Source organism: Eleutherodactylus coqui, chromosome 2, assembly GCF_035609145.1.
Source record: "Eleutherodactylus coqui strain aEleCoq1 chromosome 2, aEleCoq1.hap1, whole genome shotgun sequence".
Classification (NCBI taxonomy): Eukaryota; Metazoa; Chordata; class Amphibia; order Anura; family Eleutherodactylidae; genus Eleutherodactylus; species Eleutherodactylus coqui.
In genome coordinates this window covers 208576480-208599586 of record NC_089838.1, presented here as the reverse complement: position 1 = coordinate 208599586, position 23107 = coordinate 208576480, and the positions used below count along the sequence as shown (strand labels likewise).

The window sequence follows — 23107 nt, the reverse complement described above, 5'->3', positions numbered from 1 at the left end:
TGTTGCAAGTTCTGGTTTGAGATTATGTTCCATGATAGTGGAATGGTAGCATAGTAAATAAAATAAAAAAACAAACAAAAAAGTAAATGTCAATCAGCTCAATCATTCTTACGGAAAGGTTTTCTTTTTTGAAAAAAAAAAAAGCATATTCATATTGCCAATTGTGCGGTGCGCTGATGATAAAAACTAAGAACATTACAGTTGTAAAATACATAGATTATGCAGTTACATAAATATTGATATAGGATTAGCTGCTACAAACATTATCAAACTTCAAGTGGAATCAGTTTAAGATATAATAAAAACAACACCAAACAATAAGAAACAGAATGTAGGGATTATGTGTTACACAAATAATGGTGTGTTGTCAGGTACTTCACATATAGTAGGTTATAGTGTAAATAGTTCATGCTATTCTATAATAGCGGGATAAGGTGGGGTCAGGGGAGGCAAGGTGGTACTGGTGCATCATGTCTCCACCAGAACTGTGGGTGGAATAATGGTTTTGTCCTGGTGGAGTTATAGAGAACGCCCACAGCTGGCGATTGGTTGCCTCACATTGGGCTGCTCTATGTGCTGCTAGCCCATGCCATGTAGCTCCCTTCCCAACCCCGCTGGTCATCTCCCCTCCTGGCTCCTATCGATGTTTTCAGTGCTCTCCTTTCTCCCCTCGCAGCTCCAGCGCTGTAATTCTCCCCCTGCCCTTCCATCACTTCCGCTGTAACATCTTCTCTCCTGGCGGCTCCTGTCACTGTGCTGTTCCCCACTGTAAGTCTCCCCGGGGCCTACCATCAGAGCTGCAATCTCTCTCCAGTCCACCGGCACCTGTCATTTTTCCTGATGCTCTGCCTTCTCACCTCCCTCGTCTGGCGCTGTCCATCCCCCGGTGTTACTCTCCCCGCTGGCCTCCCATCACCGAAGGTATCTCTCATGTTCTCCACTGGCACGGCTTAAGCCAAGCCCGCTGTTTCTCTCTGCCACACGGGGTGCGCTCCAGCTGAACAGCAGATGTCAGTCCTCGCCAGAGCCTGATAGCACAACGCTTGAGGGGGTGGTGAGCACCCTAACACTTAGGCGGGGGGCGTTAGTGAGAACATCCCTAACACTAACCCTAACCCAGGGGACGTTATGTGGGTGTTCCCTGTCACTCTGGCCAGCCAACCCCTGTTTCCACCCCTAGTTCAGGTGGAGGCATAATGCTACAGTACCAGGCAGGGTCAGTGATGTATACACGAGCACAGAAATACAGCGGATTCATAAGTTAGCCCTGTGTGATATACTGTTTGCTTTTACTCAAGTAAAAACATTCTGTTTCTCAGAAAAGATGACATGCACTTTGGTAAAATGAGCATTATTTGAGTCTTTCCCCTTTCAGTGGCATTTCATAGTGATTTTTTAAGTGAGATTTATTTTCTGTACCCTTATTCATTTTTGGTATCTTTAGGTTAAAGAGAAGGCTCCATCTCAAAGCAACCCAGTGCAAGGTGCTGATAATGGGTCTGAGCTCTTACCTCTACCTGGAACTGAAAAAATAGTTGTCACCCTCCATTCCGCTACTTCCATCCCTTCAAATGCCGCTGGCTTTTTGCCTACTCCCTTCATATGCTTGTAAGTATAATATAGAGATCAGAGGACTTAGGCTTCATTCACGGCCACATAGACCATTCACATATGGTCATGCAAATGACACTGTAGAGTACTTTTTATCTACCAAAAAATGTGGGAAGGTTTAGTGGGAAAATGTCAGACAGCAGGTCATTTGCTAAATTAAAGATACAAGCCCTTAAGTCTTTCAGCAAGCCATTTCTATGAATTTTTGTAGGTATTGATGATGAGTGTAATTAATTTTGACAACAGTTCGTTGAATTGGGTCATTGTGCATTATGAGTCCCAAACACAACACTCTCTCCAAAAAGAGTAGGTCATAGCCATGTGGATTTGTGTGCCAAATACAGTGCTCTGTCAGATGTGACCTGTCTAAGGGAATGTGTACCTTTCAGCCTCTGACATTGAGACATTAAAAGAGTTTGTCAACAGTTAACTCCCCCATTGAAGCATACTTTTAATGAGGGTTTTGCTACTATTGATCATTATAGGACTTGTATCCTGCATTTTTCACACTTCTACACCTCTGTTGGCTGCATCTTTAATTTTCAGTATTTTTTCTGGTGGGTATAGACTAGCTGCTATGATGTATTCCGCATGCTGCACATATAGAAAGAAAAGAGTTTCTGCTCCCCAACTCTCTGTACTACACATACATAAATAACATGACTATGTATGACAGTGCACAACAGCACTGAGCAGTACAGATGTGATTTTAGCAATTGTAATACAATAAATCACTTACTATTAGCTGCAGCCATGTCTTTGAGTCTCTTTCTCTGCAGCAGCTTCCTTTTTCTCCCTTCCCTCTTCATGAAATTATGTGGGCAGGATGAGAGAGCACTCACCTCCACTTCCTGCAATCTGTCTTGGTGTCTATGTTACAAGAGACAAACTTCACTTGGAAACAGGAAATGGACAGAAGACCCCTAGTGGCCAGCAGTTTACAGGGGGTGTTTCTGCATAGAAACATAATTTTAGACAGCTATAGTGATTTGCACTTTTGCTACTTATTACATTGGCTATCATATAAGCACACGGATGAAGTCTTCAGTGATGTATGGTACTACATGTCTGTCTACATGGGTAAAGATGGTGGCTATATTTGAATTTTCTGGTACAATGTGTGTATTATACAGATCCTAAGGAAGATCCCATCCTCATCTTTTAAAGTGATTTACATCATCCAGCAACTCTTTTTGACTTTTTTATATAAGAACTGGCTTTACCTGTATTACCTATCTGCTTATTTTTATTTTGGAATGACATTTTTGGGCTTCAGAACTAATTATTAGTTTTTCTATAAGCGTAGGGCTCAGTCAGACGGGCGTTTTTCCGTGCAAATCTTTGTGTGCAGAACGCAAACGCGCAAAAATTTGCGTGACCGAAGTGGGTGTCACGCTGAAAAAAACGCACTTGGCTGCGTTTATGCGCACATAAAGTGTGCTGCCTGCTATCCCCTGCCGTGGCTGTGACAGCTGCAGTAGGGGATTTATTGGATGTGGCTGTCACATCCAGGGGGTTCACCCTTGGTCAATGGGGCCAGCGGCAGTAGCGGCGGCCCCAGTGACATACAGAGAAGATCGCAATCCTCTGTGACAGCTGTGGCAGAGGACCACAATGCTATTGGCTGATTGGCTGAGCACTGTGACCAATCAAAAGCAGCTCTCAGCTGTCATTCAATAGCTAAGTGTTGCCTCTGATTGGTCACAGTGCTCAGCCAATCAGAGGCAGCCCTTTCACCAGGCGGGATTTAACCCCTTAATGACATGGCCTATTTTGAGCTTAAGGACCAAGCCTTATTTTTCAAATCTGACATCTGTCACTTTCTGTGCTAATAACTTTTGAATGCTTTTACTTATCAAGGTGATTCTGAGATTGTTTTTTCGTGACATATTGTACTTTATGTTAGTGTAAAAATTTCATCAATAAATTTTGTCCTTATTAGGAAAAAAAATCCAAATTTACTGAAAATTTGGAAAAATTCACAATTTTCAAACTTTGAATTGTTTTCTTTGTAAGATAGAAAGTCAAACACCACAACATAGTTATTAATTAACATTTCCCATAGGCCTACTTTACACAGCAATCATTTTTTAAGTGTTATTTTACTTTTTGCAGACTCCACAAAGTATATAAATTTAGCAGTAATTTTTCACATTTACTAGCAAATTTCAAAATCTAAATTTTTTAAGGACCAATGCAGTTCAGACATAGTTTTGCCGAGCCTGTATATCAGAATCCCCCATGAATTGCCCCATTTTAAAATCAGCACCCTTCAAAGTATTCAAAATGGCATTTAGAAAGTTTATTAACCCTTTAGATGTTTTACAGGAATTAAAGGAAAGTGCATCAAAAATTAGAACAGTTCCTTTTTTCTACTGATTTTCAATATAAAACATTTTTTTATATATAAAACAGTAGGAGTTAGCAAAGAAACAAAACTTGGAATGTATTACCCAGATTCCGCAGTTTTTAGAAATGCCCCATATGTGGACGTAGCCTGTTGTATGGGCACATGGTAGGTCTCAGAAGGAAAGGAGCGCTTCTTGTCTTTTTGAATGCAGATTTGGCAGGAATAATTTTCAGACCCCATGTAGTGTTTGCAGTGCCCCTGAGGTAGCAGTACATTTGAAACGCCCAATAACTGACCCCATTTTGGAAACTACACCCCTCAGGGAATTTATTTAGGGGTGTAGTGAGCGGTTTGAACCCACAGATGTTTGAGGATTTTTTTTTAACAGTTTGAGTTCAATACGAAAAAATCCAATTTTTCACATAATGTTTAGCTTTAGGCCCAGATTTTCATTTTTCACCAGTGGCAGAAGGAAAAACGTACCCCATGATGCGTTACCCAGTTGCTCTTGAACACGGAAATGCCCCATATGTGGACGTAGCCTGTTGTATGGGCACACGGCAGGACTCAGAAGGATAGGAGCGCTTCTTGGCTTTTTGAATGCAGGTTTTGCTAGAATAATTTTCAGACCCCATGTAGTGTTTACAGTGCCCCTGAGGTACCAGTGCATTTGAAACCCCCAACAACTGACCCCATTTTGGAAACTACACCCCTCAGGGAATTTTTTAAGGGGTGTAGTGAGCGGTTTGAACCCACAGGTATTTGAGGAATTTTTTTAACAATTTGAGTTCAATACAAAAAAAATCACATTTTTCACATAATGTTCAGCTTTAGGCCCAGAGTTATATTTTTTACCAGTGGCAGAAGGAAAAAACGTACCCCATGATGCGTTACCCAGTTGCTCTCGAACACGGAAATGCCCCATATGTGGACGTAGCCTGTTGCATGGGCACATGGCAGGACTCAGAAGGATAGGAGCGCTTCTTGGCTTTTTGAATGCAGATTTTGCTGGAATAATTTTCAGACCCCATGTAGTGTTTACAGTGCCCCTGAGGTACCAGTGCATTTGAAACCCCCAACAACTGACCCCATTTTGGAAACTACACCCCTCAGGGAATTTTTTAAGGGGTGTAGTGAGCGGTTTGAACCCACAGGTATTTGAGGAATTTTTTTTAACAATTTGAGTTGAGAACGAAAAATTCACATTTTTCCAATAATGTTCAGCTTTAGGCCCAGATTTTCATTTTTCACCAGGGGCAGAAGGAGAAAACATAGTCCATAATGCATTACCCAATTACTCTCGAGCACGGAAATGCCCCATATGTGGATGTAAACTGTTGTTTGGGCACATGGCAGGGCTCAGAAAGAAAGGAGCGCTTTTTTTGAATGCAGATTTTGCTGGAATAATTTTCAGACACCGTGTAGTGTTTGCAGTGCCCCTGAGGTACCAGTGCATTTGAGACCCCCAACAAGTGACCCCATTTTGGAAACTACACCCCTCAGGGAATTTTTTAAGGGGTGTAGTGAGCGGTTTGAACCCACAGGTATTTGAGGAATTTTTTTTAACAATTTGAGGTGAGGACGAAAAATTCACATTTTTCCAATAATGCTCAGTTTAGGCCCAGATTTTTATTTTTTACCAGGGGCAGAAGGAGAAAACGTAACCCATGATGTTACCCAACAGGGAAATGCCCCATATGTGAATCTAAACTGTTTTCAGGGCGCAGGGCTCAGAAGGGAAGGACTTAGCATGTGGCTTTATGTACAAGCTGTGCGAAGTACATCAGGGTAAAACGTCAGGGCAATAATAAAATTAAAATTTCAGGGACGTGTGGTAGATCTTAAAACACTCATTTATACAGAGGCCGGGTTGTGTGGGGCACGTTTCACACTGGTATCTGGTGTCTTTTCTTATCCCCTGTTTGTAGCACACTCTGCACCTCTTTTGGGTCCTTCCCTTCGTCGCAGTGGAGGGAATTTCACTGAGAAAATGCTGCCCTGGTACAATTCTTGTGGCCTCGCTTCCAGAAGTACTGGGCCTCTCCCCCACCTCCTGGTCTCCAAATATTAGGTCCTTGATAACTTCCTCTTGAAATTCAAGGAATGTCCCCCTGTGGCCTGCACCTCGGAACAGCACGTAGGCATTATACAGTGCCATCTGTACGAGGTGCACGGCCAGTTTTTTGTACCACACCCGTGTTTTCCGCATGGCTCTATAGGGCTCCAGTACCTGGTCTGATAGATCGACTCCTCCCATGTACTTATTATAGTCGAGGACGCAGTCTGGTTTGGGGGTCTCTGCACTGGTACCTCGTACTGGGCAGGGGGTACTGCTGTGGCCGTGTATTGTCGTCAACATAAGGACATCCCTCTTGTCCTTATATTTAACGCACAATACATTGTCGCTGCATTGGGCCCGGCTCTCACCCCTTCTGAGCAGTTGCCCAAGCAGCGTCTTAGGGAGGCTTTTTTGATTTTTCCGAACAGTGCCACATGCCACTGTTCCTCTGGAAGCGAGGCACTGAAACAGGGGGACACTGGTATAAAAGTTATCCAGGTACAGATGGTAACCCTGGTCTAATAGTGGGTGCACCAGTTCCCACACTATTTTCCCTGTTACTCCCAGCACGGGGGGGCATTCTGGGGGCTCAATTTTAGTGTCCTTCCCCTCGTAAATACGGAACTTGTGGGTGTACCCTGATGTACTTTCGCACAGCTTGTACAACTTCACACCATACCGTGCCCGCTTACTGGGCAGGTACTGGCGGAATTTTAGCCTCCCCTTGAAGTGTACCAGGGACTCGTCTACTGCAATGTTTATCTGTGGGGCATACGCCTGGGCAAACTTGGCGTTAAAATGGTCTATTACGGGCCTGATCTTATACAACCGATCGTAATTGGGGTGATCGCTGGGGGGGCACAGCTGGTTGTCATTGTAGTGCAGAAATTTTAAAATACACTCAAAGCGCGTCCTCGCCATGCGGAACATTGGGGTGTGGTACAAAATATCGGTAGACCAGTACGCCCTGATTGTTGGCTTCTTTATTAGCCCCATGGTTAGTATAAGCCCCCCAAATTTTTTTATCTCTGGTGCATCCACAGGGGTCCACTTATCGGGTCTGGCATAGCTGCAGGTGGGATTTTCTTCTATAAAATTCTGGGCGTACAAATTCGTCTGGGTAACAATATGGGCAATGAACTCTTCAGAAAAAAAAAACTTGAAGAAGTCCTTCCCTCTGAGACCTTCCGTGTCAAATTGAATCCCTGGGTTCCCAATAAAATCAGGGATCTGGGGTCTGTAATCTTCCGGGGTACTCCAGTGAGCATCTGATGCATTGGGGTCAGTGGCGGTCCTTGGACGCCTTCTCGGGGGTGCAGGGAGCTCAGACTCGCTGGATGAGGATGAGGATGAGGAGTCGGAGAATGCCAAAAAAGTGGGGTCGTCATCACCACTACCTGAGTCCGAGTCTGATGCAATGATTGCATACAGTTCCTCTGAAGTGTACCTCCTGCGGGCCATATTTATATAAAATGGGGCACACGGGGAAAAAGTTTTATTAGATGGGACACTGCGGGATGGGGTGACCACGGGACGGGGGTCGGAAAGAACGCGGAAACTTATGTGGTGTATTCACGTAAGTGTTTTTTTTTTTTTCTTTTTTGTTTTTTTTACACAGACGAATACACTGACACAACACGGACTAACGACACACTACACACTAGACGGACTAACGACACGCTACACTAACTAATAACGGGTGACGGGACAGGTAACGAAATGGGAACAACAGGAACTTTTTTTTTTTTTTTTTTTTTTTTTTTTACACAGACGAATACACTGACAGTACACTGACTAACGACACGCTACACACTAGACGGACTAACTAAACGCTACACTAACTAATAACGGGTGACGGGACAGGTAACAAAATGGGAACAACAGGAACTTTTTTTTTTTTTTACACCAAGGGATACACTGACTACACGCTGCGCTACACTACACTGCTGATCGCACGCTACAGCTCACTCACTACACTTCTGATCACACACTACAGATCCCTCACTCACTACACTACACTGCACTTCTGATCACTCACTCCACTCTGCTACACTACACTGCCTGATCAATTACTCACTACACTCTGCTACACTACACTGCCTGATCAATCACTCACTACACTCACTACACTAAACCACACTGATCACTAACACTCACTCCACTACACCACACTGATGACTAACTCCTCTCCACTACACTGATCACTAACTCCACTCCACTACACTCCACTACACTACACTACACTACACTACACTACACTCACTCCCTGCCTAATCTACACTCTAATCGTACTTTATATTCACAGATATGACAGTAGGTGCTCTCTGTACAAGCACCGGAAACACACTGCGGTGCTTGCACATGGAGCCCCTACTGTAAACAGCGCGAAGTCCGCTGCTGCGCTGTGATTGGTCAGGGAGTTTTTCCCTGACCAATCACAGCGATCGTGGGGGAGGGACTGCTCTGATTGGTCCCCAGCCCGGACGCAGCACTTGTCTGCTGACTATGTCAGCAGACATCACTGCTGTGTCGCCGCGATTGTCACCGCGGTGACACTTTAATGACATGACGTGCCAGGTACGTCATGTTGCGGGAAGTATCCCGCTACCATGGCGTACCAGGTATGTCCAGGAGCGGGAAGGGGTTAAAATCCCCGCCTGCTGAAAGGACTTCAGAGCAGCGCAGGGAGAAGACCCAACTGGATGTGCCTGATCCCCCGCAGCTGCGGAGAGGTGAATATATATATTTTTTTTAATTTTTACACATTTTAGGGATGATTTTCAGGGAAGGGCTTATATTTACAGCCCTTCCCTGAAGATCACTGCAGAGCTTGCCGGCAGCCCATTGCTTTCAATGGAGCCGGCTGTAGCGCTGGCTCCATTGAGTTCAATGGGAGAACATTGCGCTCCTGTGCCACAGCTGTAACAGCTGTGCCAGAGGATCACAATCTTCACTGTATGTTCTCAATGGGGTCGGCCCCATTGAGCACAAGGTGAAACCCCTGAATGTGACAGCATCCAGGGGTTTCACATCCAAAAAAGACGGATGCCACAGTTACTTGGGTTTTTTAATTCGCTTCCCTAGGAGCTAAGCCATTGTGAGTTGTACAGAGATAATAATATACTATACTCTGGCAATACGCTATAACAGAAAATAGTATTTAAATCTGAACCGTCCCTCTACACCGACATGGGTATACTGCACCTTTAATAACATTCTATAAATTGAAGTCTCTATTTGACTACCAATAAGGTTTCGACTATCTCACATGATACGGATAAAAATACGGGGATAATATTAGTCCATAAGTTGGCAAAGAGCCGGATTGAAAAATAAAGATCCATCCTGATGAAATGACACATAGAATTGTTGTTATAGAAACGCGTCGATGGAATGACTATATGAGCAAAAATCAATATTATCGATCGAATTAGGATCAGTACAGGTCTAACATGCCCACTGTTATTTGAGAGTGGAAACTGTAGACGCCTGAAGTGAATGGTATAGACTACTTCATGAGAGGAATATGATGAGGAGTGCTCTGTAACTAGGAGCATTTTCCTCCAATGTGGGTTGTTGAAAGCGAACGGCCAACAGAGTATTGAAATAACCGTTTGAGTGAAATCTGATCAATACTGTGATTGATACTGAGAAACGGTATCAGGATCTTACGAGTAAAAAGACATTTATTTATTATTGTCAACACATTGATAAACAGTAACGATCAGATAGACACTCTTCCAAACGGCCAACAGAGTATCGAAATAACCGTCTGAGTGAAATCTGATCAATACTGTAATAGATACTGAGAAACGGTATCAAGATCTTACGAGTAAAAAGACATTTATTCATCATTGTCAATACATTGGTAAACAGTAACGATCAGATAGACACTCTTTTTCCCCTCTGGTGAAAAGAAGGGGAGTCTATTTTAGACACTATATGTTCGTGTTTTGTATGAACTAGTTCTTTTAAGAATATTAATAAAGGTTAAATTTTAATTAGAGATGAGCGAACACCAAAATGTTCGGGTGTTCGTTATTCGTAACGAACTTCCCGTGATGCTCGAGGGTTCGTTTCGAACAACGAACCCCATTGAAGTCAATGGGCGACCAGAACATTTTTGTATTTCGCCGATGCTCGCTAAGGTTTTCATGTGTGAAAATCTGGGCAATTCAGGAAAGTGATGGGAATGACACAGCAACGGATAGGGCAGGCGAGGGGCTACATGTTGGGCTGCATCTCAAGTTCACAGGTCCCACTATTAAGCCACAATACCGGCAAGAGTGGGCCCCCCCCCTCCCAACAACTTTTACTTCTGAAAAGCCCTCATTAGCATGGCATACCTTTGCTAAGCACCACACTACCTCCAACAAAGCACAATCACTGCCTGCATGACACTCCACTGACACTTCTCCTGGGTTACATGCTGCCCAACCGCCCCCCCTCCCCCCCACAGCGCACACCAAAGTGTCCCTGCGCAGCCTTCAGCTGCCCTCATGCCACACCACGCTCATGTCTATTTAGAATTGCGTCTGCCATGACGAGGGACCGCAGGCACACACTGCAGAGGTTGGCACGGCTAGGCAGCGACCCTCTTTAAAAGTGGCGGAGCGATAGCCCACAATGCTGTACAGAAGCAATGAGAAATAGAATCCTGTGCCACCGCCATCAGGAGCTGCACACGTGGGCATAGCAATGGGGAACCTATGTGCCACACACTATTCATTCTGTCAAGGTGTCTGCATGCCCCAGTCAGACCGGGCTTTTTAATTCATAGACACAGGCAGGTACAACTCCCTATTGTGAAGTCCCTGTCGACCCACAGCATGGGTGGCTCCCTGGAACCCACCGGCGGTACACAGAAATATCCCATTGCATTGCCCAACACAGCTGAGGTAGTAATGTCGTGCTTAATGCAGGTGGGCTTCGGCCCACACTGCATGCCCCAGTCTGACTGGGGTTCTTTATAAGTGTACAGATGTAGTAAAAAGTCCGTGTGCACCTACAGCATGGGTGGGTGCCAGGAAGCCACCGGCGGTACATAGAAATATCCCATTGCATTGCCCAACACAGCTGAGGTAGTAATGTTGTGCTTAACCCTTTCCAATCCAATTTGTATATGGTTTTCCTAGGGGGCTTACTCTTTTTCTGCTGTTATACAACGGCGCTATATGCTGGCTAAAGCCAGTACTGCATGAGCTGACACGTAGGATAGGCTCCGACAGCAGAGAGGCTGGCAATATACAGTAAGAGAACCCCGACGGACGTCTACCAACAACGGAGCTGTACAGCCTTAAACCCTAATGTCTTCACAGGTCACACAGTGGACTGGAAAGGGTTAATGCAGGTGGGTTTCGGCCCACACTGCATGCCCCAGTCAGACTGGGGTTCTTTACAAGTGGACACATGTAGGTTTAACTCCCTGTGGACCCACTGCCTGGGTGGGTGCCAGGAAGCCACGGCCGGTACATAGAAATATCCCATTGCATTGCCCAACACAGCTGAGGTAGTAATGTCGTGCGTAATACAGGTGGGCTTCGGCCCACACTGCATGCCCCAGTCAGACGGGTTCTTTAGAAGTGTACAGAAGTATTAAAAACTCAGTGTGCACCTACAGCATGGGTGGCTCCCTGGAACCCACCGGCGGTACACAAAAATATCCCATTGCATTGCCCAACACAGCTGAGGTAACGTCAGCTGTAATGCAGGTGGGCTAAAAATTAATTTGATTACACTGTAGGCGAGGGCCCACAAAAATTGCTGTATCAACAGTACTAATGTACATCCCAAAAATTGGCCATGGCCAGCCAAGAGGGCAGGTGAAACCCATTAATCGCTTTGGTTAATGTGGCTTAAGTGGTAACTAGGCCTGGAGGCAGCCCAGTGTAACGAAAAATTGGTTCAAGTTAAAGTTCCAATGCTTTTAAGCGCATTGAAACTTATAAAAATTGTTCAGAAAAATTATTTGAGTGAGCCTTGTGGCCCTAAGAAAAATTGCCCGTTCAGCGTGATTACGTGAGGTTTCACGAGGAGGAGCAGGAGGAGGAGGAGGAGGAATATTAGACACAGATTGATGAAGCAGAAATGTCCCCGTTTTGGATGGTGAGAGAGAACGTAGCTTCCATCCGCGGGTGCAGCCTACGTATTGCTTACGTATCGCTGCTGTCCGCTGGTGGAGAACAGAAGTCTGGGAAAATCCAGCCTTTGTTCATCTTGATGAGTGTTAGCCTGTCGGCACTGTCGGTTGACAAGCGGCTACGCTTATCTGTGATGATTCCCCCAGCCGCACTAAACACCCTCTCCGACAACACGCTAGCCGCAGGACAAGCAAGCACCTCAAGGGCATACAGGGCTAGTTCAGGCCACGTGTCCAGCTTCGACACCCAGTAGTTGTAGGGGGCAGAGGCGTCACCAAGGATGGTCGTGCGATCCGCTACGTACTCCCTCACCATCCTTTTGCAGTGCTCCCGCCGACTCAGCCGTGACTGGGGAGCGGTGACACAGTCTTGGTGGGGAGCCATAAAGCTGGCCAGGCCCTTAAAGACTGTTGCACTGCCTGGGATGTACATGCTGCTCGATCTACGCACATCCCCTGCAACATGGCCCTCGGAACTGCGCCTTCTGCCACTAGCGCTGTCGGCTGGGAATTTTACCATCAGCTTGTCCGCAAGGGTCCTGTGGTATAGCAACACTCTCGAACCCCTTTCCTCTTCGGGAATCAGAGTGGGCAGGTTCTCCTTATACCGTGGATCGAGCAGTGTGTACACCCAGTAATCCGTAGTGGCCAGAATGCGTGCAACGCGAGGGTCACGAGAAAGGCATCCTAACATGAAGTCAGCCATGTGTGCCAGGGTACCTGTACGCAACACATGGCTGTCTTCACTAGGAAGATCACTTTCAGGATCCTCCTCCTCCTCCTCCTCCTCAGGCCATACACGCTGAAAGGATGACAGGCAATCAGCCGGTGTACCGTCAGCAGCGGCCCAAGCTGTCTCTTCCCCCTCCTCCTCATGCTCCTCCTCCTCCTCCTCCTGTACGCGCTGAGAAATAGACAGGAGGGTGCCCTGACTATCCAGCGGCATACTGTCTTCCCCCGCCCCCGTTTCCGAGCGCAAAGCAGCTGCCTTTATGGTTTGCAGGGAATTTCTCAAGATGCATAGCAGAGGAATGGTGACGCTAATGATTGTAGCATCGCCGCTCACCACCTGGGTAGACTCCTCAAAATTACCAAGGACATGGCAGATGTCTGCCAACCAGGCCCACTCTTCTGAAAGGAATTGAGGAGGCTGACTCCCACTGCGCCGCCCATGTTGGAGTTGGTATTCGACTATAGCTCTACGCTGTTCATAGAGCCTGGCCAACATGTGGAGCGTAGAGTTCCACCGTGTGGGCACGTCGCACAGCAGTCGGTGCACTGGCAGCTTAAAGTGATGTTGCAGGGTGCGCAGGGTGGCAGCGTCCGTGTGGGACTTGCGGAAATGTGCGCAGAGCCGGCGCGCCTTTACGAGCAGGTCTGACAAGCGTGGGTAGCTTTTCAGAAACCGCTGAACCACCAAATTAAAGACGTGGGCCAGGCATGGCACGTGCGTGAGGCTGCCGAGCTGCAGAGCCGCCACCAGGTTACGGCCGTTGTCACACACGACCATGCCCGGTTGGAGGCTCAGCGGCGCAAGCCAGCGGTCGGTCTGCTGTGTCAGACCCTGCAGCAGTTCGTGGGCCGTGTGCCTCTTATCGCCTAAGCTGAGTAGTTTCAGCACGGCCTGCTGACGCTTGCCCACCGCTGTGCTGCCACACCGCGCGACACCGACTGCTGGCGACATGCTGCTGCTAACACATCTTGATTGTGAGACAGAGGAGGAGGAGGAGGAGGAGGGTGCTTTAGTGGAGGAAGCATACACCTCCGCAGATACCACCACCGAGCTGGGGCCCGCAATTCTGGGGGTGGGTAGGACGTGAGCGGTCCCAGGCTCTGACTCTGTCCCAGCCTCCACTAAATTCACCCAATGTGCCGTCAGGGAGATGTAGTGGCCCTGCCCGCCTGTGCTTGTCCACGTGTCCGTAGTTAAGTGGACCGTGGCAGTAACCGCGTTGGTGAGGGCGCGCACAATGTTGCGGGAGACGTGGTCGTGCAGGGCTGGGACGGCACATCGGGAAAAGTAGTGGCGACTGGGAACTGAGTAGCGCGGGGCCGCCGCCTCCATGATACTTTTGAAGGACTCCGTTTCCACAACCCTATACGGCAGCATCTCAAGGCTGATGAATTTTGCGATGCGGACGGTTAACGTTTGAGCGTGCGGGTGCGTGGCGGCGTACTTGCGCTTGCGCTCGAACACTTGCGCAAGCGACGGCTGAACGGTGCGCTGAACTACACTGCTGGATGGGGCCGAGGACAGCGGAGATGAGGGTGTGGGTGCAGGCCATGAGGCGGTAGTGCCTGTGTCCTGAGAGGGGGGTTGCATCTCAGTGGCAGGTTGGGGCACAGGGGGAGAGGCAGGGGTGCAAACCGGAGGCGGTGAACGGCCTTCGTCCCACCTTGCGGGGTGCTTGGCCATCATATGTCTGCGCATGGTGGTGGTGGTGAGGCTGTTGGTGTTGGCTCCCCGGCTGAGCTTTGCGCGACAAAGGTTGCACACCACTGTTCGTCGGTCGTCAGGCGTCTCTGTGAAAAACTGCCAGACCTTAGAGCACCTCGGCCTCCGCAGGGTGGCATGGCGCGAGGGGGCGCTTTGGGAAACACTTGGTGGATTATTCGGTCTGGCCCTGCCTCTACCCCTGGCCACCGCACTGCCTCTTGCAACCTGCCCTGCTGATGCCCTTGACTCCCCCTCTGAAGACCTGTCCTCCTGAGTAAGCGTTGCACACCAGGTGGGGTCAGTCACCTCATCGTCCTGCTGCTCTTCCTCCGAATCCTCTGTGCGCTGCTCCCTGGGACTTACTGCCCTTACTACTACCTCACTGCAAGACAACTGTGTCTGATCGTCATCGTCCTCCTCACCCACAGAAAGTTGTTGAGAACGTTGGCGGAAGTCCCCAGCCTCTTCCCCCGGACCCCGGGAACTTTCGAATGGTTGGGCATCAGTGACGATAAACTCCTTTGGTGGGAGAGGAACCGCTGCTGCCCAATCTAAGCAGGGGCCCGAGAACAGTTCCTGGGAGTGTTCCCGCTCCTGAGCAGGTGTCATTGTAGTGGAGTGAGGAGGCTGGGAGGAAGGAGGAGCAGCAGACAGAGGATTCGGATTGGCAGCAGTGGACGGCGCAGAACTGCGGGTAGACGATAGGTTGCTCGAAGCACTTTCTGCCATCCAGGACAGGACCTGCTCACACTGCTCATTTTCTAATAACCGTCTCCCGCGTGGACCCATTAATTGGGCGATGAATGTGGGGACGCCAGAAACGTGCCTCTCTCCTAATCGCGCAGCAGACAGCTGCGACACACCTGGATCAGGAGCTTGGCCTGTGCCCACACCCTCACTTGGCCCTCCGCGTCCTCGGCCACGTCCACGTCCACGTCCTCTAGGCTTACCCCTACCCCTCAGCATGCTGTATTACCAGTGATTAGATTTCCCAGGCAGGAAATAAATTGGCGCAAGCCTGCAGGCCAAATATAATTTTTGCCCTTTTTGGAAAACGAAAGGCCCCACTGCCTCTAGTGAATGAATTATCTAAGTTTAATAACTGTGCTGTGTCCCTGCTTATGTGTCACAGAACGTGAGGGTAGCAGAGTTATTAACTGTGGCAGAGCAGGTATTTTTTTTTCCCAATTAAGGAAAGCAAATGGCGAAGCCAGCAGTAAAGCGTAGCTGGGTGCGTATGATTTAGCAATGTTTTTCACGCAGCTCACACGTCTCCACAGGCGTAAGGACGGACACAGGCTGGACAAATAGATTTCTTTTCAGTTTTTTCCCACCAACAGGCAGCACTGCGTATATTCAATGAACCTGAGAAGTTTAATAACTGTGCTGTGTCCCTGCTTATGTGTCACAGAACGTGAGGGTAGCAGAGTTATTATAACTCTTGGAGAGCAGGTATTTTTTTTCCCAATTAAGGAAAGCAAATGGCGAACCCAGCAGTAAAGCGTAGCTGGCTGCGTATGATTTAGCAATGTTTTTCACGCAGCTCACACGTGTCCACCGCCCGTAAGGACGGACAGAGGCTGGACAAATAGATTTGTTTTCAGTTTTTTCCCACCAACAGGCAGCACTGCGTATATTCAATGAACCTGAGAAGTTTAATAACTGTGCTGTGTCCCTGCTTATGTGTCACAGAACGTGAGGGTAGCAGAGTTATTATAACTCTTGGAGAGCAGGTATTTTTTTTCCCAATTAAGGAAAGCAAATGGCGAAGCCAGCAGTAAAGCGTAGCTGGCTGCGTATGATTTAGCAATGTTTTTCACGCAGCTCACACGTCTCCACAGGCGTAAGGACGGACACAGGCTGGACAAATAGATTTCTTTTCAGTTTTTTCCCACCAACAGGCAGCACTGCGTATATTCAATGAACCTGAGAAGTTTAATAACTGTGCTGTGTCCCTGCTTATGTGTCACAGAACGTGAGGGTAGCAGAGTTATTATAACTCTTGGAGAGCAGGTATTTTTTTTCCCAATTAAGGAAAGCAAATGGCGAACCCAGCAGTAAAGCGTAGCTGGCTGCGTATGATTTAGCAATGTTTTTCACGCAGCTCACACGTGTCCACCGCCCGTAAGGACGGACAGAGGCTGGACAAATAGATTTGTTTTCAGTTTTTTCCCACCAACAGGCAGCACTGCGTATATTCAATGAACCTGAGAAGTTTAATAACTGTGCTGTGTCCCTGCTTATGTGTCACAGAACGTGAGGGTAGCAGAGTTATTATAACTCTTGGAGAGCAGGTATTTTTTTTCCCAATTAAGGAAAGCAAATGGCGAAGCCAGCAGTAAAGCGTAGCTGGGTGCGTATGATTTAGCAATGTTTTTCACGCAGCTCACACGTCTCCACAGGCGTAAGGACGGACACAGGCTGGACAAATAGATTTCTTTTCAGTTTTTTCCCACCAACAGGCAGCACTGCGTATATTCAATGAACCTGAGAAGTTTAATAACTGTGCTGTGTCCCTGCTTATGTGTCACAGAACGTGAGGGTAGCAGAGTTATTATAACTCTTGGAGAGCAGGTATTTTTTTTCCCAATTAAGGAAAGCAAATGGCGAACCCAGCAGTAAAGCGTAGCTGGGTGCGTATGATTTAGCAATGTTTTTCACGCAGCTCACACGTGTCCACCGCCCGTAAGGACGGACAGAGGCTGGACAAATAGATTTGTTTTCAGTTTTTTCCCACCAACAGGCAGCACTGCGTATATTCAATGAACCTGAGAAGTTTAATAACTGTGCTGTGTCCCTGCTTATGTGTCACAGAACGTGAGGGTAGCAGAGTTATTATAACTCTTGGAGAGCAGGTATTTTTTTTCCCAATTAAGGAAAGCAAATGGCGAAGCCAGCAGTAAAGCGTAGCTGGGTGCGTATGATTTAGCAATGTTTTTCACGCAGCTCACACGTCTCCACAGGCGTAAGGACGGACACAGGCTGGACAAATAGATTTCTTTTCAGTTTTTTCCCACCAACAGGCAGCACTGCGTATATTCAATGAACCTGAGAAGTTTAATAACTGTGCTGTGTCCCTGCTTATGTGTCACAGAACGTGAGGGTAGCAGAGTTATTATAACTCTTGGAGAGCAGGTATTTTTTTTCCCAATTAAGGAAAGCAAATGGCGAACCCAGCAGTAAAGCATAGCTGGCTGCGTATGATTTAGCAATGTTTTTCACGCAGCTCACACGTGTCCACCGCCCGTAAGGACGGACAGAGGCTGGACAAATAGATTTGTTTTCAGTTTTTTCCCACCAACAGGCAGCACTGCGTATATTCTATGAATAATAACTGTGTTGTGGCCCTGCCTATACAATTCTTTCCCTGCAGTATCAATGGAGGGTGGAATGCTCTGCAGAGGCGATTTTGAGAAGCCCAAAAAAAATGCAGCACAGCCAACAGCAGCCTGGACAGTACTGCACACGGATAAATATGGCCCTAGAAAGGACCGTTGAGGTTCTTGAAGGCTACACTCACTCCTAACACTCTCCCTGCCTATGCAGCACTTCTGTCCCTAATGCCAGGTGCAACGGTCTGCAGAGGCGATTTTGAGAAAAAAAAAATCCCACTGCTAACAGCAGCCAACACACAGCTATCAGTGGCCCTAATAAGGACCTTTGGGGGGTCTTGAAGCCTACACTAACTACCAATTCTTTCCCTACAGCAGCTCCGGTATAAACAGCACTGTCCCTCATCTAACTCACACCGCATCTGAGGCGAGCCGCGGGAGGGGCCGACTTTTATATTAGGCGAACACCTGATCTCGCCAGCCACTCACAGCAGGGGGGTGGTATAGGGCTTAAACGTTGCAGGGGGAAGTTGTAATGCCTTCCCTGTCTTTCAATTGGCCAGAAAAGCGCGCTAACGTCTCAGGGAAGGAAGTGAAAGTAACCAGAACACCGCATGGTGTTCGTCACGAATAACGAACATCCCGAACACCCTAATATTCGCACGAATATCAAGCTCGGACGAACGCGTTCGCTCATCTCTAATTTTAATCAATCAGTAGGGTTCTTTTCGGTGAAGATACGCTTCCCTATATTTATGCTGTGCAGTTTTGTGCGCAGGTAAATATCGGGCATATGAGCGCTGCCATTCTCAAGCATTGGTTCTTAATAGATTTGGATCGCAAACGCAAGCTCTTATAGTCTCAAGTTGTAATGTTTTCAACTTACAATGGTCGTCCTTGAATGAATTAATACTGTACCTTGAGGGACTGCTGTACATGTCCTGCAATGTACAAGTACTCCCGGATCAATCTCTATCACATACGGATCTACAATGAATGAACAACATATTTGCTGTCTTGCACTGCAAGCCTTCGTTATTTTTATACAAGAAAACTAATTCAATATTACAAACATCGCATGCGGTATGCTTTCTTTTAGGATGAAAAGAATATTTTGACCAGTCTACACATATTTGTTGCTTCTTCTGATGCCCGACCAGGTTCACATATCTTGCATAACACTGCTCCATTTTTCTGTTCTTTGTGTGATTTACCTAACAGAAGAGCGAGTCATGGGACTTTATTATTATGTCACTCTTTGTGCACTTGATAAACACTACCTGTCTATTTGTAGGATATTGGACTTTCTTAAAATATTCCATAGCAACATGTGAGAATACACAGCAGATCTATGTGTGAGCTGCATTTTATATTAACCAGTGATCTATGTTTGTGGCTCAATAAACATTTTTACGGCTCTTCAGGCTCCCATTCTTCACACATTTTTTATTTTCCTTCGATATGTAACCAAACCCGCCATACTTGTTATTCTATTCTCTCAAGCCCATTAATGACCTGAGGGCCTCAGGCCTAGAAACACTTTTGCTTTAAGAGCAGCTAATCCAGTCTGAAAATTGTTTTGTGTTGAACTGCTAATGGGATATTGCTGCCCCTCCTTGTCTTCTCAGGGGGTTCAGTTGGCATTAATATTTCATCACCTTCGTCCAGAGCTGACAGATCACATGACTACAACCCCCATCCAGTACGTCTCCCATCCATTTGTCAGTCATACGGCCTGATGATTGACAGTATCACTCTAAGGAACATATTTATAAATAAAACCTCTATCTATGTATCTATCTATCTATCTCATATCTATCTATCTATCTCATATCTATCTATCTATCTATCTATCTATCTATCTCATATCTATCTATCTATCTATCTATCTATCTATCTATCTATCTATCTATCTATCTATCTATCTATCTATCTATCTATCTATCTATCTTCTTAGCTCGCCATGTCCATATGATGAGCCTGTGGTATAATATATATATAGCTAGATTGCTTTCTTATTGGTTACATGTCTTGTTTACAGAATGAGCAGCGTGGATGAGAAAAAAGGAAGCGGCGCACAAAGCATCTCCCATGCTGCACAAGCTCCAACTACCAGCCCAATCTGGGGTGAAACACTGACCCTGACCGTGAATGAGGAGGAAGCAAAAGAGGAGGGTATGTAGCAATGCACTTGCCAGCACTGTTAATAACGCTGCATAATTCCATATACTTCCATCTCAATGATGCTACATTTTTTACATGCAGCAGTACAAGCAGCATTTGTATACATTTCATGTGAAATTTATTGCAGTTACAATTAAAGTAAAAGGATACATTTAAAAAAAAAATGAAAAAAGACTGTGAAATTCAGATATATTTTTTAATCAATCTACATGGAAAACTAAGTTTGGATACCAGCCACTAATGGCAAACATTGCAGTGTCCACACGAGTGCCTAATTTGTTCTCTGCATCTTCAATTTCACTGGCATTTTGTCAGTCTTCACTGCAGTATTGCCATTCTATTCATGAAACAGGAGCCTTAGGATGCACAGTGCCGTCTAGCTTATATATGAGAGTATATGAAACTGTTGCAGAAGGACAGCTGTGGAAAGATAAAAATGTAAATGGAAAAGTAATTACAGCTAATACATTTTATTTCTTGTACAACGCATCTCGGAATATGCTGAGTTATACTCCTTTTAGACGAGCCGATTCTTGTTTGAATGAGTGAACAATAGAGATGAGCGAACATACTCGTCCGAGCTTGATACTCGGGCGAATATTAGCGTGTTCGGGATGCTCGTTACTCGTAACGAGTACCACGCGATGTTCTGGTTACTTTCAGTTTCCTCTCTGAGACGTTAGCGCGCTTTTCTGGCCAATTGAAAGACAGGGAAGGCATTACAACTTCCCCCTGTGATGTTCAAGCCCTATACCACCCCCCTGCTGTGAGTGGCTGGGGAGATCTGATGTCACCCGAGTATAAAAATCGGCCCCTCCCGCGGCTCGCCTCAGATGCGTTGTGACTTAGCTGAGGGAAAGTGGTATCGTGCTGGAGCTGCTGTAGGGAGAGCGTTAGGAGTTAGTGTAGGCTTCAAGAACCCCAACGGTCCTTCTCAGGGCCACATCTAATAGTGTGCAGTACTGTGTTAGCACTGTATTTTATTTTTTTTTTTCAAAATTGGATCTGCAGAGCATTGCGCCCTGCAATAGGGACAGAAGTGGTGGTTAGGCAGGGAGAGTGTTAGCAGTGAGTGTAGGCTTCAAGAACCCCAACGGTCCTTTCTAGGGCCACATCTATCCGTGTGCAGTACTGTCCAGGCTGCTGTTAGCAGTGTTGCATATTTTTTTTTCTTTCTCAAAACCGGCTGTGCAGACCATTGCACCCAGCATTAATACTACAGGGATAGAATTGTGTAGGCAGGGCCAGAAGACATACATTATTCATTGAATACACGCAGTGTGGCTTGTCCTTTGAAAAACAAGGGAAAAAATTATATTTCGCCTGCCTCTGACAGTCCTCAGGGCTCTGGGTACGTGTGTGCTGCGTGCAGAACGTTAAAAAAAATCAGACGCAGCCAGCTACGTTTTACTGCAGGCTTGCGCCAATTTCTTTCCTGCATGGGAAATCCCTGATCTGCTGGAGCGAATAACTTTGCATCACTGCAGTTCTCTGACACATTTGCAGGGCCACAACACAGTTATTAAACTTAGTAGTATTCATTGAATACACGCAGTGTGGCTTGTCCTTTGAAAAACAAGGGAAAAAATTCTATTTTGGCTGCAGGCTTGCGCCAATTTCTTTCCTGCATGGGAAATCCCTGATCTGCTGGAGCGAATAACTTTGCATCACTGCAGTTCTCTGACACATTTGCAGGGCCACAACACAGTTATTAAACTTAGTAGTATTCATTGAATACACGCAGTGTGGCTTGTCCTTTGAAAAACAAGGGAAAAAATTCTATTTTGGCTGCAGGCTTGCGCCAATTTCTTTCCTGCATGGGAAATCCCTGATCTGCTGGAGCGAATAACTTTGCATCACTGCAGTTCTCTGACACATTTGCAGGGCCACAACACAGTTATTAAACTTAGTAGTATTCATTGAATACACGCAGTGTGGCTTGTCCTTTGAAAAACAAGGGAAAAAATTCTATTTTTGCTGCAGGAAATCAAATCACTGGGAAATCAAATCACTGGTTATACACCATGCTGAGGGGTAGGGGTAGGCCTATAGGACGTGGACGCGGGCGAGGACGCGGAGGCCCAAGTCAGGGTGTGGGCACAGGCCGAGCCAGTGCAGTGGCCAGGGGTAGAGGCAGGGCCAGACCGAATAATCCACCAACTGTTTCCCAAAGCGCCCCCTCGCGCCATGCCACCCTGCAGAGGTCAAGGTGCTCTACGGTGTGGCAGTTTTTCACAGAGACGCGTGACGACCGACGAACAGTGGTGTGCAACCTTTGTCGCGCCAAGATCAGCTGGGGAGGCACCACCAACAGCATGCGCAGGCATATGATGGCCAAGCACCCCACAAGGTGGGACGATGCCCGTTCACCGCCTCCGGTTTGCACCACTGCCTCTCCCCCTGTGCCCCAACCTGCCACTGAGATCAAACCCCCCTCTGAGGACACAGGCACTACCGTCTCCTGGCCTGCACCCACACCCTCACCTCCGCTGTCCTCGGCCCCATCCAGCAATGTCTCTCAGCGTAGCGTCCAGACGTCGCTAGCGCCACAGTTTGAGCGCAAGCGCAAGTACGACGCCACGCACCCGCACGCTCAAGCGTTAAACGTGCACATTGCAAAATTGATCAGCCTAGAGATGCTGCCGTATAGGCTTGTGGAAACGGAGGCTTTCAAAAGCATGATGGCGGCGGCTGCCCCGCGCTACTCGGTTCCCAGTCGCCACTACTTTTCCCGATGTGCCGTCCCAGGACTGCACGACCACGTCTCCCGCAACATTGTACGCGCCCTCACCAACGCGGTTACTGCCAAGGTCCACTTAACAACAGACACGTGGACAAGCACAGGCGGGCAGGGCCACTATATCTCCCTGACGGCACATTGGGTGAATTTAGTGGAGACTGGGACAGAGTCACAGCCTGGGACCGCTCACGTCCTACCCACCCCCAGAATTGCGGGCCACAGCTCGGTGGTGGTATCTGCGGCGGTGTATGCTTC

At 47.1% G+C, this 23107-nt stretch overlaps 1 protein-coding gene across 1 annotated transcript in view; it reads left to right on the top strand.

The window, feature by feature from the left end:
* Positions 1-23107, top strand: part of CCDC33 (coiled-coil domain containing 33) — a 144027-nt gene that overhangs the window by 10749 nt on the left and 110171 nt on the right. The window contains exons 4-5 of the mRNA XM_066592363.1: positions 1445-1608; positions 19970-20103. Coding sequence (XP_066448460.1) covers positions 1445-1608; positions 19970-20103 — 298 coding nt within the window. The remainder of the gene's footprint in view (positions 1-1444; positions 1609-19969; positions 20104-23107) is intronic.